The 15,694-nt window shown below is 41.7% G+C and overlaps 1 protein-coding gene and 1 long non-coding RNA gene across 7 annotated transcripts in view; one reads left to right on the plus strand and one right to left on the minus strand.

Annotated features, from left to right (window-relative positions):
- The window catches only part of TEC (tec protein tyrosine kinase), an 80,309-nt gene that overhangs the window by 25,350 nt on the left and 39,265 nt on the right, over positions 1-15,694 (plus strand). For 4 of the 6 annotated variants that reach the window (XM_083630411.1, XM_083630413.1, XM_083630410.1 and 1 more), the window contains one exon: positions 15,193-15,375. In XM_083630411.1, coding sequence (XP_083486537.1) covers positions 15,238-15,375 — 138 coding nt within the window. In that variant the 5' untranslated portion in view covers positions 15,193-15,237. Of the gene's footprint in view, positions 1-2,064; positions 2,131-13,168; positions 13,190-15,192; positions 15,376-15,694 lie in introns of those variants that run through there. The other 2 variants (XM_083630408.1, XM_083630409.1) reach the window with 2 other exon arrangements.
- LOC310770321 lies at positions 11,335-15,318 on the minus strand. The gene is made up of 3 exons (XR_014552066.1): positions 15,191-15,318; positions 12,251-13,181; positions 11,335-11,555 (listed from the first exon to the last, which is right to left on the minus strand). It is a non-coding gene; the product is annotated as an uncharacterized lncRNA (long non-coding RNA).

Genomic DNA, 15,694 nt, shown 5'->3' on the forward strand with positions numbered 1-15,694 from the left:
ACAGCATAATACACAAAGATACAATTCAGCCACTGAAAGAATTAGGCAATAGAAACAATTCTCACTGTTTTCATTATGGAGCAAGTTTAAAACAACAGCGATGCAGTACAGGAAATGAGAACCATTCATGGGCATCCTAAACAGGTAGCTTTTAGCAACCGTTAAAGAGGGAGCAAGATGAGCTTCACTAATGGAAGGGATCCTAACTTTCGGTGTTTGCAGCTAATGAAGCTAGCCTGGCAAGATGTGAGAGGGAATTTTCAAAGAAAAAATTTGCCCCCCAATATTTCTTACTTTCACAATATTTCTATTTTGCATTTTTAAACAGATCTTTTCAATATGTATCCGTAGAAATATATGTTGTTGTTGTTGTTTTGTGCCCCCTCAGCTCAGTGCCCTGTGTATGGGAATCACCTGCACCTCCCTAAATTGGCGCTGTTGGTCTCAACTAAGAATACACACATGGGTCTGTGGAGAAGAACTTAGCAGGCTCAAATGGGAGAAATTCTTCTTGTTTAGTCGTTTAGTCATGTTCGACTCTTCATGACCCCATGGACCAGAGCACTCCAGGCACTCCTGTCTTCCACTGCCTCCCGCAGTTTGGTCAAACTCATGCTGGTAGCTTCGAGAACACTGTCCAACCATCTCGTCCTCTGTCGTCCCCTTCTCCTTGTGCTCTCCATCTTTCCCAACATCAGGGTCTTTTCCAGGGAGTCTTCTCTTCTCAGGAGGTGGCCAAAGTATTGGAGCCTCAGCTTCACGATCTGTCCTTCCAGGGAGCACTCAGAGCTGATTTCCTTAAGAAATATCCCATTCAAATATCCCGATTCCAAGCCATGAAGGACTTTAAAGATCATCACCATTTCTGATATGAACCTGGAAACAAATTGGAACTTGAGCAGTTGTTTCAGTAAGGAAGTCACACACTCCTTAATCTTATTTTAAAAACCAATAACATTAATAGGTGTGTTCCTGATTAACAACCCAGACTCTGCATTTGGAACCAATATCACTATCTGGACACTCTTCAGAGGCAACTCTATGGAGAGTACACAACAGCAGTCCAGATGTGCTATTACAAGGGTGTGTTAGCCACCTAGCCAGATTTGCAGTCCTCAGAAATAAGCATACTTGATACATTGCAGTTAAGCAAAGGCTCCCTTGGTCACAGCTGACGCCTGGGCATTTAGGGACAATGCTAAGTCCAGAAGAACCCCGCATTCCTTTCTATGATCTCTTAGACCATGAGCTATTCCAGCTTTTTTCTCTCTAGGCCCTTTGATTTGCATCACCTTCTATAGGATCTGAACAGTCAATGGCAACTGGAGATCTGACTGCTTACGCTACTCTCCTGTAGCATTAGAACATCTCAGCCAATCACTTCTTACAACCATCTCAGAGAAACCCCTTAGCATATTATAGTGGAGATGGCATGCTATAAACCTTTTGTTCTTGGCCAGTTTCTCCGCAGATAGGTTTTGTGTGTGTTAATCATGAACAAAATAAAGACATATGAATTGGGGGGTGGGGAGGGGAACGCCGCACAATAATTTTAAATTGGCGTATATTTTGCATGTTGCGGATTTAGACTTCCGAAATTTCACTTCAGCATATGGAGGTTAAAATGCTGCAGTTTGTAACAATCTAAATACAACATTTTAGATGTTCCTATTTAAGAGATTAGCAAATAGTTAGATGCTGAGCCATCACAGGCAGTTTTCATATGGGCGCTCAGATAGCTAAACCACCGGTGTCCGTCTTGAGAAGGGCTTCCTCCCTCTACTGCTTGTTACTTCCTCTTTCTCATAGTCACAGGGTATGCTGGTGGTTTCCCCCCTCCTCCTCTGTGGGTTATTTTTTTCTTACTCCCTGTTTTTTCCTGGTTGTCTTTCATCTCAGTCTCGGTTCCCTTGAGGCTTGATCCTCTTTGTCCGTGTGCTTCGTCTCTTGGTCACTTTATGGAGTGAGCTGAAGAAGAATAATTTCATGAGACTGATTTCCTGCTAGAGAGAGAGCCATCCTATTCCATATAGTTTTCTGCAGTGGGCACAGAATCGCCCCTCCATTTGTGCAGCTGCCATGACGTGCTGGATCAGAGACCAATGGAAGAGAAAAAGGGCAGGCAAAAAGGTGGGTGAGGCAGCAGTGGTATTACAATAGCGATTTTTTAAATCTGGCCCGTACAATTACTGTGCATTCCTAATAGCATTTTATGTTCTTTTCTCTCTTTCAATAACAAAAGCTTGGCCAGATCATCATGGCCAAACTAGACATGCTGGGGCCATCATTTGTGTGTCTATTTATAAAGTGGGGCGAGGGCTCAAGTCTGGATACACACCGTAAGTTTAAAGTAAATCTGTCCCCCCCAAATAATCCTGAAACTGTAATTTATCCCCCAGAGCTACAGTTCCCAGCACCCTTAAACAACAGTTCTCAGGATTCTTACAGCGTGTGTATGGTCTGTATGTAACCTAATGACATACTTAAAACAGTTAAACGAGGGCAGGGACACTGAGCTCTCATGTGTGCGCAAATTACTTAATACGCCTCTCAGTCCATTTCGCCAATCATGTTTCTCTCTTCCTTGGCTCTGATACAAGTGAGCTAAGAATTCAGAACTGTGGCTGGAGCAATGGACTAACTGAGGAGATGTAAAATGCAGGAGCGGGGGAAGGTTTAATGACTTTCTCCTACAGGCTACTTTTACTGTTAAAAATAAAACATAGGCACTGCTTTATTTGCGAGTAGGAGAGATACACGGATGAAAAGAACAAGGGGTTTGTCACTGTCATGTCTGCTTTGATCCTACATGTATCTGACTTTTGGTAAAATGAATTCCTATATTTTCCAACATAATGTCACTGAAATCAGGGACATATAATGGCTGAAGCATGTAACAATGGAAACTGTTTTACTTTCTGACAGTGTTTTGAATATATTTCTAGTTACAGGTAGGTAGCCGTGTTGGTCTGCCGTACTTGAAACAAAACAAAATAATAAATAAATAAATAAATTCTTCCAGTAGCACCTTAGAGACCAACGAAGTTAGTTATTGGTATGAGCTTTGGTGTGCATGCACATTTACTATCATTATTATTTGTTTTGTTTTGAATATATTGCATTAGTAAATTTTATAGCTAATGGTTAGATCCAAAGTAAGTTGGCCAGATTTGGGTTACGGGACCTACATGCAAACTTTATGAATTTCCCCCCTTTTCTTTATTCTAGAAATACCCAATATCTCTTGAAACTGCATGCCCATATACTATATTCTGCATTTGCTCTGGACACTTCCTCTATTTGCAGACAAATTTAGTGTTCCATAAAGTGTGACAAGACTTTGCGTGGGTGGTTGCTCCATTAAGTTTATTTTCAAGCAATATATAGTTGCACGTGCTTGGCACAGCTGCCTCCAGCAAGCAAAAAATACCACAATTTCAGTCACCTAGGAATAATGTACCACTCTACAGAAGCTCGTTTGGGGAGACAATTATGAAAACAAGTCAAAAGATCTTGTAAAATGGCTGCCTTAATCTTATCCAGCACCTACATACTGTGGTAGACAGCATTCTCTGAAGAAGAACTCAGATTAAGATCTCCTGATTAATTTCAACCAGAGGAATTGATGATGCAGTTTTCACAGAAGACTCTAGTCTTTTCCTTTCCCCTTCTTCTTCTGGTCTCAGCTGGTTGTGGAAGATTTAGCATAAATAACTGTTTATTGGTAGGTAGCGTGAGCTGCTGTCAGGAATTTATCTCAGATTTTGATACGATTAGAGGTTGGCATGGAGGAACCTGGTGCTTGCAAATGCCATATATGGGGGAAATGTTAAGCAGATTTTATGATATGGCATTGCCTCACCCTGCAATAGGATTCTAATCAGTGTGTGAAATGTCAAATGCCACCTTCTGAGTCGCAGTGAGACTAGAATGTAACTTCTTTTAACAACACAAGAAATTTGTGTTGCAGTTACTCAGTCAAGTTCCAAATCTGCCCTAAGCCCCAATTTGGAAAGGTAAGCAGATACTTGCTTGAAGCCCATGGAACTTAAGGAACAGCTTCAATGAACATAGAGGGACTTATTTCCATGTCAACATGCATGGAATGTGAGAGAGTTCTTTTTGTATTTTCCTATATCATATCCTGACGGAATGGAAAACTGGGACCCAGAACCTCAGCGTCTGAGGAGAGCTATCCAGGGCTGCATACCCGCCAAGTGTCCCCATTTTCCAGGGACAGTTCTGGAATTACAGAAGCCATCCTGGTTTCTGATCTGATCCTGGAATGTCCTGGTTTTCATTTCCTTTCCCCCAAATCTCAGGAATACAATTAAAAGTGGTGGAGAGATCACACACACACACACACACACACACACACACACACACCAGCCCTTTTTGGAAACAGAAGCCTTTGCTGTGTGTAGGTGCAAAAACGGTAGTCCTGTTTATCCTGAAAATAAAATACCTGCACTAAATGAAGCTGGCATACAAAGCCTTTTTTATTTTTAAAGGAAAATATAACAAATCCACTTTAAATCCTTTAATTGCAATGCTTCAGCAGCCAGCATTTTTTAAAAGGAAATATGTGGAGTGTTTATATTGTAAATTGAGCCTTACACTGCAAGCCTTTACATGTCTACTCAGATGTAAATCCCATTGTATTCAATAGTGTTTACTCCCAGGTAACTGGGTAAAGACTGCAGTTTTACACTAAGCATTTTTTACTCAGAGGTGCGTTCCACTGAGTTCAATTGGATTTACTCTCTGGTATGTTCCTTATCATTCTCAGTTTCTATTACAGTGGAACCTTGGTTTTTGAACATAATCTGTTCCGGAAGTCTGTTCGACTTCCAAAACGTTCAGAAACCGAGGATCAAAGGGCTGTCAGCAAGTTCAATGGGGAAAATTGAGAAACGCGCCTCGGAAGCTGTTCAACTTCCAAGGCGCGTTCAGAAACAGAAGCATTCATTTCCGGGTTTTTGGCACCTGGCTTCCGAAACGTTTGGCAGCCAAGACGTTTGAAAACCGAGGTTTGACTGTATTATTATTAGTAGTAGTAGTAGCAGCAGCAGCAGTATTTCCTGCCTTTTCCCCGACTCAAGGCTGATTACAGCTAAAATTTTATTTCATCCCATTTATCTGTTGAAGGTGTTGTACCCGATGCCTTCCCTCACATATTTTTTTCTTTACAACATTCCTGCGATGTCGGTTAGGCTGAGAGGTTGTAATTGGCTCAGGGTAACAGATGTATATGTGTATATGACATGTGTGTGTGGGAGATCAAACGCAGGAGAAGCTTCCTGATGTAGAATAGAACATTCCTATTTTCATCTGAGAAAAGTTGGAGAGTATGGGACTGTGTGTGTTCAGGAATAATTGGTAATAATTGGTAATAATTGTTTGTTGTTTAGTCGTGTCCGACTCTTTGTGACCCCATGGACCAGAACACGCCAGGCACTTCTGTCTTCCACTGCCTCCCGCAGTTTAGTCAAACTCATGCTGGTAGCTTCGAGAACACTATCCAACCATCTCGTCCTCTGTCGTCCCCTTCTCCTTGTGCCCTCCATCTTTCCCAACATCAGGGTCTTTTCCAGGGAGTCTTCTCTTCTCAGGAGCTGGCCAAAGTATTGGAGCCTCAGCATATATAAGTTAACATATATAAGTTATGCAAATTAAACAAGCTGTGTGTAATTACTTACCTTTTGCATAATCAGTTTTGATGGTAAAGGACAAAGAGCCATGAGGAAAACTGTAACCACACCTTTAGTCTTTAGACATGCTTTCAAACATCTGTTTTGCAACATTTGCTCTTTCTAAAAAAGAGATGCAAGATCCTTAGGAAGTCAGATTTTGCAACCAATTCCACAATATTCATATGCTGTTGTTGCTTCTGCAGAATTGTTAACATGCAGGCAGCCTTAAAATAGGGATGGCCAACATCAGCTTCTGATATATATTTATTTATTTCATAAAGTTCAAGAAAAATTAACATAGGCAAGCAGTTAAAGACCTCTATTTGCTAGGCCCAGTATAAATACCAGAGCCTGGTTATAGCCTTCTGTGTAACTGTTGTGAAATAAGACTCAAGTTCAGCCTTTCTATTGTGTGTAGCGTTTTGTCTGGCTCAACTACATTTGCCTGAGACTTTGAGCTAGTCATTTGGGAACATTGTGGAAACAGAGAAATGTAATTGAGGGGGGATTTGCTAAAGGTGAAGGAAAACAGAGGGTTAAAATCAGGGGTGGGGAACTAGATCCAGACAGCTGGCCAGTTTGTTAAACACCCCCCCCCCAAGCCAAGCTGCCTTTTGGCAAGTTTTATAGACTGGCAGGGGCAGTCACTTGACATCACAATGGTGTCAGGTAATCCATTTCCTTCTACACAGTATGGAATCAAACGGTGCACACAAAGGCACAGCCTGCAAAGCATAGGCAATAAGCTGATTAATGGATCTTGCAAAGTGCTAGGCATGGGGCTTTGCAAGACAACAGTAAATGTTATATTATAGACTGTTATGTCTTACATTTATTGTGTGAACATGCAAGCATGCAGGCTCCTGGAAGGCAGATCACATTTGCTGTCTTTCTCTGGTCCTGCTGATGCCATGCTACTGACGTCTAAGCTATGATTTTGCTTAGTAGGAGTCACCTGAACTTGAGTTTGTCCTTGGTTTACAGCTTGTGGTTTGTCTGTAGCGAGAGGAACAATGACCTCATGTTCAGATGACATGCTACTAAGCCCCAGGTAGAAAGCAGCAGTAAGGCCAGGGAGGAGCTCACCTCTCTGGGAATCAGCACACTTGCATGTTTGTGTGCTAAGCCGTGGCTTGGCTTTGCATAATGTGTGAACTGAGTTACTGACTCCCAGCTCAGTTACAGTAAACCAGCATAATTCAACCATAAATATTTCGTGTTTAAATGTGAACATCCATGCATACAGGTATTGCATATTCCTGTGTAAAGACATAGACTCATCAAGCCCATTATTCATCTTGTAGGCAAAATAATCCATTTTAGGATGGAGCTTGAAGTTAAGAAATTAGAAACATACTTGAAGATGCTTATTTATCATTTCGTCATTCTTTAAAACAGAATAGCATCTGCAAGACAAAGGAGAGCTTCAAAGTCTTATTTCCTTTTGTTAAAAGCAGATGAATGTGTTCTGATCTGACTTCTTCTTTTTAGTGTCCCGTAATGCGTTCACATTTTTCCTTTTAGTACATTTTTTCCCCTGTTTCCACTTCATATGACAGTCTTTGCTAGAAATATATTTAAATGACCTTTTTCGGCAGCAGGAGGAGAGTACAAAACACTGGTGGAAATGTATTCAGCACTAAAGGTCACATTAGAAGTATATCAGGAATTGGAGGGAAATAGATATTGAGCCCATATATATTTAGCATATACCAACGTTAGTATCTGTGTAACTTCCATCAAAAGTTGTTTTCCAATGCCCCAGAAATCAGCAGTCATAACTATGATTTATACTTACCTTTTATATGCAGTGAAAAGTTGATTTCTGTACACGTTGCACAATATTTGAACACCTTGGTTTGTCCAAAGACCACTGAACATAGCAGATTCTATGCCGATGGCCATTTCTGTAACCAAAACCCACCATTTTTTCCTTACCCATTCTCAGTATAGTTCAGGAATTTGCTCAGCTTGGCAGTGTTTCCGTCCCTAAGGCATGGGGGTGGTGGGGATTAGTGCCATGCATAGATTCTTGTCTTTCTTTCTCATCAGTTAGCAGAAGCAGCAAAAATTATGAAGATCAGTAAATAAATTGTAGAAGGCATTATGCAAAACAAGGGAAGTCATTCCTCGGTGCCAGATTTGCATGATTCATGCTGGCTATAGGAACATGGGAAGCTTCCTTATAACAGAGTAAACCAATGGACCATCTTGCTCAGTACTGAACACACCGACTACACAGATTTCAGGCAGGAAATATTCTAAGTTCCACCTAGAGATGCTGAAGATTGAGGACCTTCTGCATGCAAAGCAGATGCTCTACCACTGAGCTATGGCAACATCCAGCTTTTGTTGCTAAATTTGACACACTAGTGCAGAGTTTTGCTTCTATGCAGAGAACACAGCAGTAATATTAAACTACCGTATTTTTTGCTCCATAAGACGCACCTTTTTCCTCCTAAAAAGTAAGGGGAAATGTCTGTGCGTCTTATGGATCAAATGTGTGGTCCCTGGAGCCGAATTGCCCAGGGGCGAAAAGCAGATCATGCCTTTTTTTTTTAGAAAGAGGGAAGGGGGTGTTGAAACAAAACTGCTGAGCAGCTGATCGGCAAGCGATAGGGAGGGATAAGGGACTCTAGAGATAAAGGAGGCTGCCTGGGAGGGGGGAGGTAAACGCACATGGATCCTCAGGATTTTTGCATTGGGCTACCCCAAACTCACTGTCAAATCACATATCATGGCTGTGGCCACAGCATGAACCACAAAAATCATACATCCACTGTTTCGTTCAGATTTTTTTTTCTTGTTTTCCTCTTCTAAAAACTATGTGCGTCTTATGGTCAGGTGCGTCTTATGAAGCAAAAAATACGGTAATTTTAAGCTACTTCATTCAGAAGAAACTTTGTTTTGCATCAGCCACTAGCCGTAGCAATAAAATGAAATGTACTGAAGACAGAGGTGAAAACTTAACTATACAAAATGCATTTTGGAGGTGTACATCAATAATCAAATAATGGATCTTATTCTAATCGCCCCCACTAAAAACCTTGCAGTTTTTGCTGTCACCTGGTCATCATGATCTGCTAAAAGAAAGAACACAGTAGCAATGGCTGAGCGCCCGGCATGGACAATAATAGAGGGGTAATAACCTCACTCCTCAAATCTTTGTAAAGAGTGCAAGCCAGAAACACATGTGGCACTGACTCAATACTGCCACCTCCACATGAACATAGCCGTTTTTCCAGTGGAATTTTTTTAAATCGGCCCTCAAGTACAGCCGAAGGCAGTACATTCAATCTTGCGAAAGTGAAAGTGCGTCTGCATTTTGGAATTGTTAAATTTTGCAGATAGGGTGCCAAAGTGTCAAAATGTCACTCTATCATTGGGCAGGATAATGAGGTCAACCAAATAGCAGAATCTTTGGAAAACTTACCAGACTGGCCTCCAGTATCTCTAACTGAGAGCCAGTGTGGTGTAGTGGTTAAGAGCGGTAGTCTCGTAATCTGGGGAACCGGGTTCGCGTCTCCGCTCCTCCACATGCAGCTGCTGGGTGACCTTGGGCCAGTCACACTTCTCTGAAGTCTCTCAGCCCCACTCACCTCACAGAGTGTTTGTTGTGGGGGAGGAAGGGAAAGGAGAATGTTAGCCGCTTTGAGACTCCTTAAAGGGAGTGAAAGGCGGGATATCAAATCCAAACTCTTCTTCTTCTTCTTCTTCTAACTGAGGTCAATAACCTTATTTCACAGTTTAAAAATAATAAAGCGCCAGGCTTAGACTATTTGCCCCCAGAATGGTTGAAATCTAACATCGACTGGTGGGCCTCCCTGCTGGCAGTAATACTCTCATTTATTTATTCATCCGAGTTATTTCCTGATGTTTGGGCCACAGCGGTAGTCAAAAAGGGCTAGTTATATAGACCAATTAGCTTTCTACCTGTAATTAGCAAATTATATGCAAAGTATCTTTACAGTGACCTACTTGATTGGATAACTGAGGAAGCTATTCTTGCCGAAGAGCAAGCAAGATTTCGAAATGGCAGACCCACTGCTTTGTACTAGCTACTTCATCTGTTTTGGCTTCCTTCAGCTGGTTTGTTTGCAGTATAAACGAACCTCTTGGAAGGGGATGTATTGATTTTAGGCATCCCCCCCCCCCCCGTTTCGGACACCACAAAGAGTCATTTTGTATTTAACATCTTCTTAAGGAGAAAGAGAAACATTGTTTTCTGTAGGACTAATCTTATAACAGTGTACCGTTTACAGTGGTACCTCGGGTTAAGTACTTAATTCGTTCCGGAGGTCCGTTCTTAACCTGAAACTGTTCTTAACCTGAAGCACCACTTTAGCTAATGGGGCCTCCTGCTGCCGCCGTGCCGCTGGAGCCCGATTTCTGTTCTTATCCTGAAGCAAAGTTCTTAACCTGAAGCACTATTTCTGGGTTAGCGGAGTATGTAACCTGAAGCGTAGGTACCACTGAATATATTTCTATAGTTGTCTGTGTTCTTATCCCTACAGATATACGAGATTTACGTTAAGAATTAAATATATGCTTGAACCGTGATTACAGACATCTTCATAGAATCACAGAATTGTAGAGTTGGGAAGAAACCACGGGGTCATCCAATCTAACCTCCTACAATGCTGGAACTTTTTGCCCAAGTTGCACTTGAATCCACAACGCTGAGATTAAGTGTCTCATGCTCTACCGACTGAGCTATTCCAGCTATCAACATCCCTTCCTCAACTTTACAATAAGCCTAATCATTTCTAACTTGTGATGGCTGCATCCTTCAAGTCAGTCTAATTAAACCTGTGATCAGCAGCAATTTTTTCCTGAAGTCCCGCTTTGAAAAGGGCGCAAAGGTGGTGGAGTTCTGCTACTTTATATTGGTGACTGAGATTTTGCTATCTAATGTCTTTCCATGGGTCAGATCTGGTCCGGAGTCCTCTGTTTGCGACTTCAAGATTAAACCTGATTGCAAGTGAGCAAAGGTGCCTTTGCCTGTTTGTTTGATAGTGGTTGTAGCTGCGGAAAGACACTGAATTTGATGCTGAGCTGGGCTGATTTCTGTGTATTAATTGGTACATGAATTGTAAAGTTCTTCTTCCGTGTTCACAAGCAAGTCTGTTTGATTTTTCTATCATTTCTTTCGCCGCAGTTCATAGATTGCTGAAAGTAAGAGGCAAAAAGACCGTGTTTTAAGGACCTGAACTGATTTTGCCATTGACTCATCCTGTGCAGCTCAGATTATTCAGCAGCCCAGTGTTAAAATTTCCTGTGTGGAAAATGAGTGTCCTAAGATTATTTTTGAGGCTTTTAGATGTACAGATGAGAATGTTTAGGTTCATGTACGCATAACTTACTTTTATATTACTATAAGGTTAATGAAAGGAAGGGGTAGGAGGGAGCGCAGTAGTATTATCTCATTTTGAGAGACTGTGGGTTGTATCCATTGAAGTCACTCTGTTCGCACATGGACTTCTGCGACAGAACTTCCCCTCCCTCTCACCCCTCTTCCACATGCCTCCAGATCTGTTCTGGGGTTTTCCTCTACCTTCCAGAGCAGATTTTTTGGGGAGGGAAAGAAAAAGAAAGACAAGAAAGAAAGAAAGAAAGAAAGAAAGAAAGAAAGAAAGAAGCCCTTGCACAGAAGGAATGATTTCATTGGATACAGTAGGGGTGGACTTTGGTCTTTGAAATTTTAGCGGCGCCCCGTGAGAGGCCAAAATTCAGTTCTCCCCACCTCTCGCTTTCCGTTCTGCTCAGTTCATTATGACATAGTCGCAGCACCCTGCAGCGCCCTCTAAGCTCAGCACCCAGTGTGGTGAAACCAGTCACGCTGCCCTAAACTGCTTACCTAAACTGTTACCGGAAAATCCAAGGGCTCCCTTGGATAAAAGTAAAACTAAAATAGTAGATAAAAGTAAAGACATCAACCAGAGCAACTTGGAGCAAATCAGCAGCCTGTAGGCTTGGTCTTTATTGAATACTGTCGCGACAGGACTCCCACCGCCCACAAGGTGAAGCAAAATGGAAGCCCCGAACAAAAGAAGACCCCAACTTTTATTAGCTTCTAATCCCCTAAGTTACACCCCTAGAAATACATCATAACTACATCATGACTACATTAAAAGCAGGAGGGGTCAGGGGAGGGGTTGCACAGGTAACCTGAGTATCATGACACCTGGCCGGTGCCCCTTCTCCCCCTCCCCATGAGTCATTTTCAGAAGACAAAAGGGTAGGCGCAGTTTCCTGCCCCCTGAGGGGGAATCCGATCACTGTTCTTTTGTCATAGTCCGTGTTGAATCCACTCGTTGTGTTCTTGATAGTCTTCTGTCTGAGCCCATCAAGATGACTATCTAGGTTGCCATGCCAACTGGGAAGGGCTGCAGAGTACGTGCCCTCTCGCTCAAGGGATTATGGCTGACCAGTATCAAGGCACCCCCCTTTGATAGTCCTTGTCATATGAAGTAAAATAAAAGTGGTCTGGTGCAAATCCGACGTACAGCTGATTTATAGTGAATTTATTAAGAAAGCTGTCCAAAAAGTTCAAAGACACAACCCTATATAAATCACTAGTAAATCCAACTTATTTACATTTGGCAAGATCTGTGTTACTTGCTGGCCCTTTCTCGATGCAAGGTGACTGCTGTTGTTTTTCCAAGTGTTCAAGTAGCCTGATGATTACTTTTAAGTATGAAGTGCACACCTCACTAAGCCCAGATGAACCATTATGAGGATATTCAATACGGTCGTACCTTGGAAGTCGAACGGAATCTGTTCCAGAAGTCTGTTCAACTTCCAAAACGTTCGAAAACCAAAGCACGGCTTCTGATTGGCTGCAGGAAGCTCCTACAGCCAATTGGAAGCCGCGGAAGCCCGGATGGATGTTCAGCTTCCAAAATAACTTTCGAAAACCCACTTCCGGGGTTTGATCGTTTGGGAGCCAAAACGTTCGAGAACTAGGCTCTTTGAAAACCAAGGTATGACTGTATTCAGAATATCTTGGGCTGCATGCATACCACCTTTCAGTTTTCTTTCTGTTGTATTTTGATACACACATTGGCACACCCAAATGTATTTATGTGTATAACTGATGCTTCACTATTACATTTTCACCTATGGAACTTGCACCAGATATGTGTTCATACTATGTTGCTTTTACAAACAAAATGAAAGTTAAGAGGCATAAATATTCCAACAGCCAGAGAAGCTGAAGATCTGAAACTCTCTCTGACGTCTTTAGTTGTGGTTGTAAGTCCTTAGTATCTCATCTAGTCAGACTGGCCAAGCAAGGGCTGGTGGAGCTGGGAATTAAGGAAATTCGGGGCGGGTCACACTCTGAAACTCCCACAGCTATTGCAAATGAGATGAGCCATTCACATCTCAGTTTCTATAGGATGTTATTAAAATGTACTGCTGCTGTGTGAGGAGAGCTTTTCAGCAGGGAGCTACACTAAAAGCAGAAATATTAAGACTGGACTCTGTCTATGCAGGTAAGTTTGGCTGCACTGGACAATCTAAGAAGTAAAAATGTTGTAAATGTTCAGCTCTTTTGACATCAAAAGTTGCAATGGAAGTTGTGGCACTGATTTGATATAAGAATTTGAATGCAAAGATGAATTACTTACCCATTACCTCAGTATTTTGCACTTTAACAGTTGCCAGACAGGATGCTCAGGTGGTTTCATACATAGGTCATGAGATTGATGTCCATTTCCTATCATCAAAGTGTGAAGTATGGTGGTTAGAAGAGTACTGCTTCTGGATATATTGTGGGTTTGATCGTCATGGCAAACCATTGCTGATAAAGCCATCCAAGTATAATCATAACCTTTTAAGGTTATGAATAATCAGCCATCTTACAGTCATGTGGAAATAAGTTCCATAGGCAAATGCTATATTTGGAAAAGAATTTTTTGTTTCGTTTGGGTGGTGTTCCAACTAAATTTTCCTCAGAGTAGATCCATTGAAATTAACAAACATGACTTAAGTTAGGTCCATTTACCCCCAATGTGTATACTCTGATTAAAACTTAGGTGAATCCTACACCTTTTATTACATGTAGATGAACCTGAGATTTTTGTTTTAACTGTGTGCATGTGGGGGGGGGGATGACACTTTCATTTAAGCTGTTCTTTTAAGGAAGATGATGATCAGTTCCTCGCCTTGTTTAACTATTTTTCCCTATGTTCTACAGCTCTAGGCAATTCTACCTGAGGAGGCAAATATTGCAGACCATATTGTTTAGCAAAATATTATAAATGTATCATAGATGTAATGGAATATAGTATAGGCACTTCTAGCCTGTAGCACATATCTCGCACCCAAAAGTTGATAGAATTAAAACTATATAAATATATAAAATTTATTTAAACCATAAAACTAGGGAACTGTGTAACTATATAAATATATATAACTATATAAATATATAAAATTTATTTAAACCATAAAACTAGGGAACTGTGTAACAGCATGTCTTATTTTAAAGAAAGTAGTTTCTGAAAACATTAAAAAAACCCTGAAATCATCAAGCAGACTTGTGTGTGGGCTGCATACAAGGGCGAGACACTCAGACATACACCACCATCTATCTTCTGTCAGTTTCTCTTTTAAAGGAAGCTAATGCTGGCTGGCTCTACATATGCTGCAGAATGAGATGCTGGAATGCTGAGGTAATAGAGTGGACTGTATCCAGATTAGAGATGAACAATATGACTTTCAAATTCTCCTCTCTCTCTCTCTCTCTCTCTCTCTCTCTCTCTCTCACACACACACACACACACACACACACACAAATGAATCCCAACAAATAAGACAGTTTTGTGCGATCCCTTTCCTGTCGTGACCTCCAGCAGGAAGCTAGCAGTTATTCATTTGGGGGCAGAGGTAGGGGGCAGGGAAACAATATTCCATTCTGCCTGAAAACACATTTAATATACAGTGGACACTCGGGTTGCGAATGTGATCCGTGCGGGAGGCAGGTTCGCAACCCGCAGTGCCGCGTCTGCGCACCCGCGGGTTGCAATTCGGCGCTTCTGCACATGCGCAAAGCATGATTGCCGAAACCTGGAAGTAACCCGTTCCGGTACTTCCGGGTTTCGGTGCGTCCGTAACCCGAAAACGTGCAACCTGAAGCGTCTGTAACCCGAGGTATGACTGTAGAGCACATTAAGTCTGTGCTCTCATGTTATATTTTCTACAATATTAACCTCATCTTCAACACTAAAGCAGCTGAAATGTGCTGTTCTTCATACCCACTGAGTATAGGCCTCCAGTAAGAGGTAACATGCCATTGCAGACCTCTGCTAAGGTAAAAGTTGACCTTTCTGCCTAATGTTTAACTTTTCTAGATTTCTGGGTTACTGTGTCAGAAGAGCAATTTCACTGCATTTTGCATAATGAACTGATAGATGCATGGCAGTAAATATAAGGCAAACTATGTTACAGAAAAATATGACACCAACATAATTCTTTGCTTTCAAATTCTTTTTAACAGGATTGCATCTTCAATGGCTGGGGAAAGATTGATCAAGTGGCTGAAATGAATATGAACACTATCCTGGAAGAGATTCTGATTAAAAGATCACAACAAAAGAAAAGGACATCGCCTTTAAATTACAAAGAAAGGCTATTTGTGCTCACAAAATCCATGTTAGCGTATTATGAAGGTCGTGCAGAGGTAGGAAACCGGGTTTAAATTGCTCATTTTTTGCCAATTTGTGTATTGGAGGTGGTGATTGCATGTTTGCTCTGCTGATTTAATATTTATGATGCTGAACTTTGCTACTTGTCATACGGAGTTCATCCAGTTGGTACCGGATGAAAGGATCATAACCTTTATCTTAGTAGTTTACCTTCTGTGTGCACGGGCATACCTAGGGGTTAGCCAGGTTGCCGCTTGCCAAGGATGCATGCCCAGTGCGGGCACAAAAAAAGCGCACCTCTACACTCTGGCTTGGAGTGGCTAGAACTCCTACTGCCCACACTTCCGCCCACTC

This window comes from Podarcis filfolensis, assembly GCF_964270895.1.
Source record: "Podarcis filfolensis genome assembly, chromosome: 9".
In the NCBI taxonomy this organism is placed as follows: domain Eukaryota; kingdom Metazoa; phylum Chordata; class Lepidosauria; order Squamata; family Lacertidae; genus Podarcis; species Podarcis filfolensis.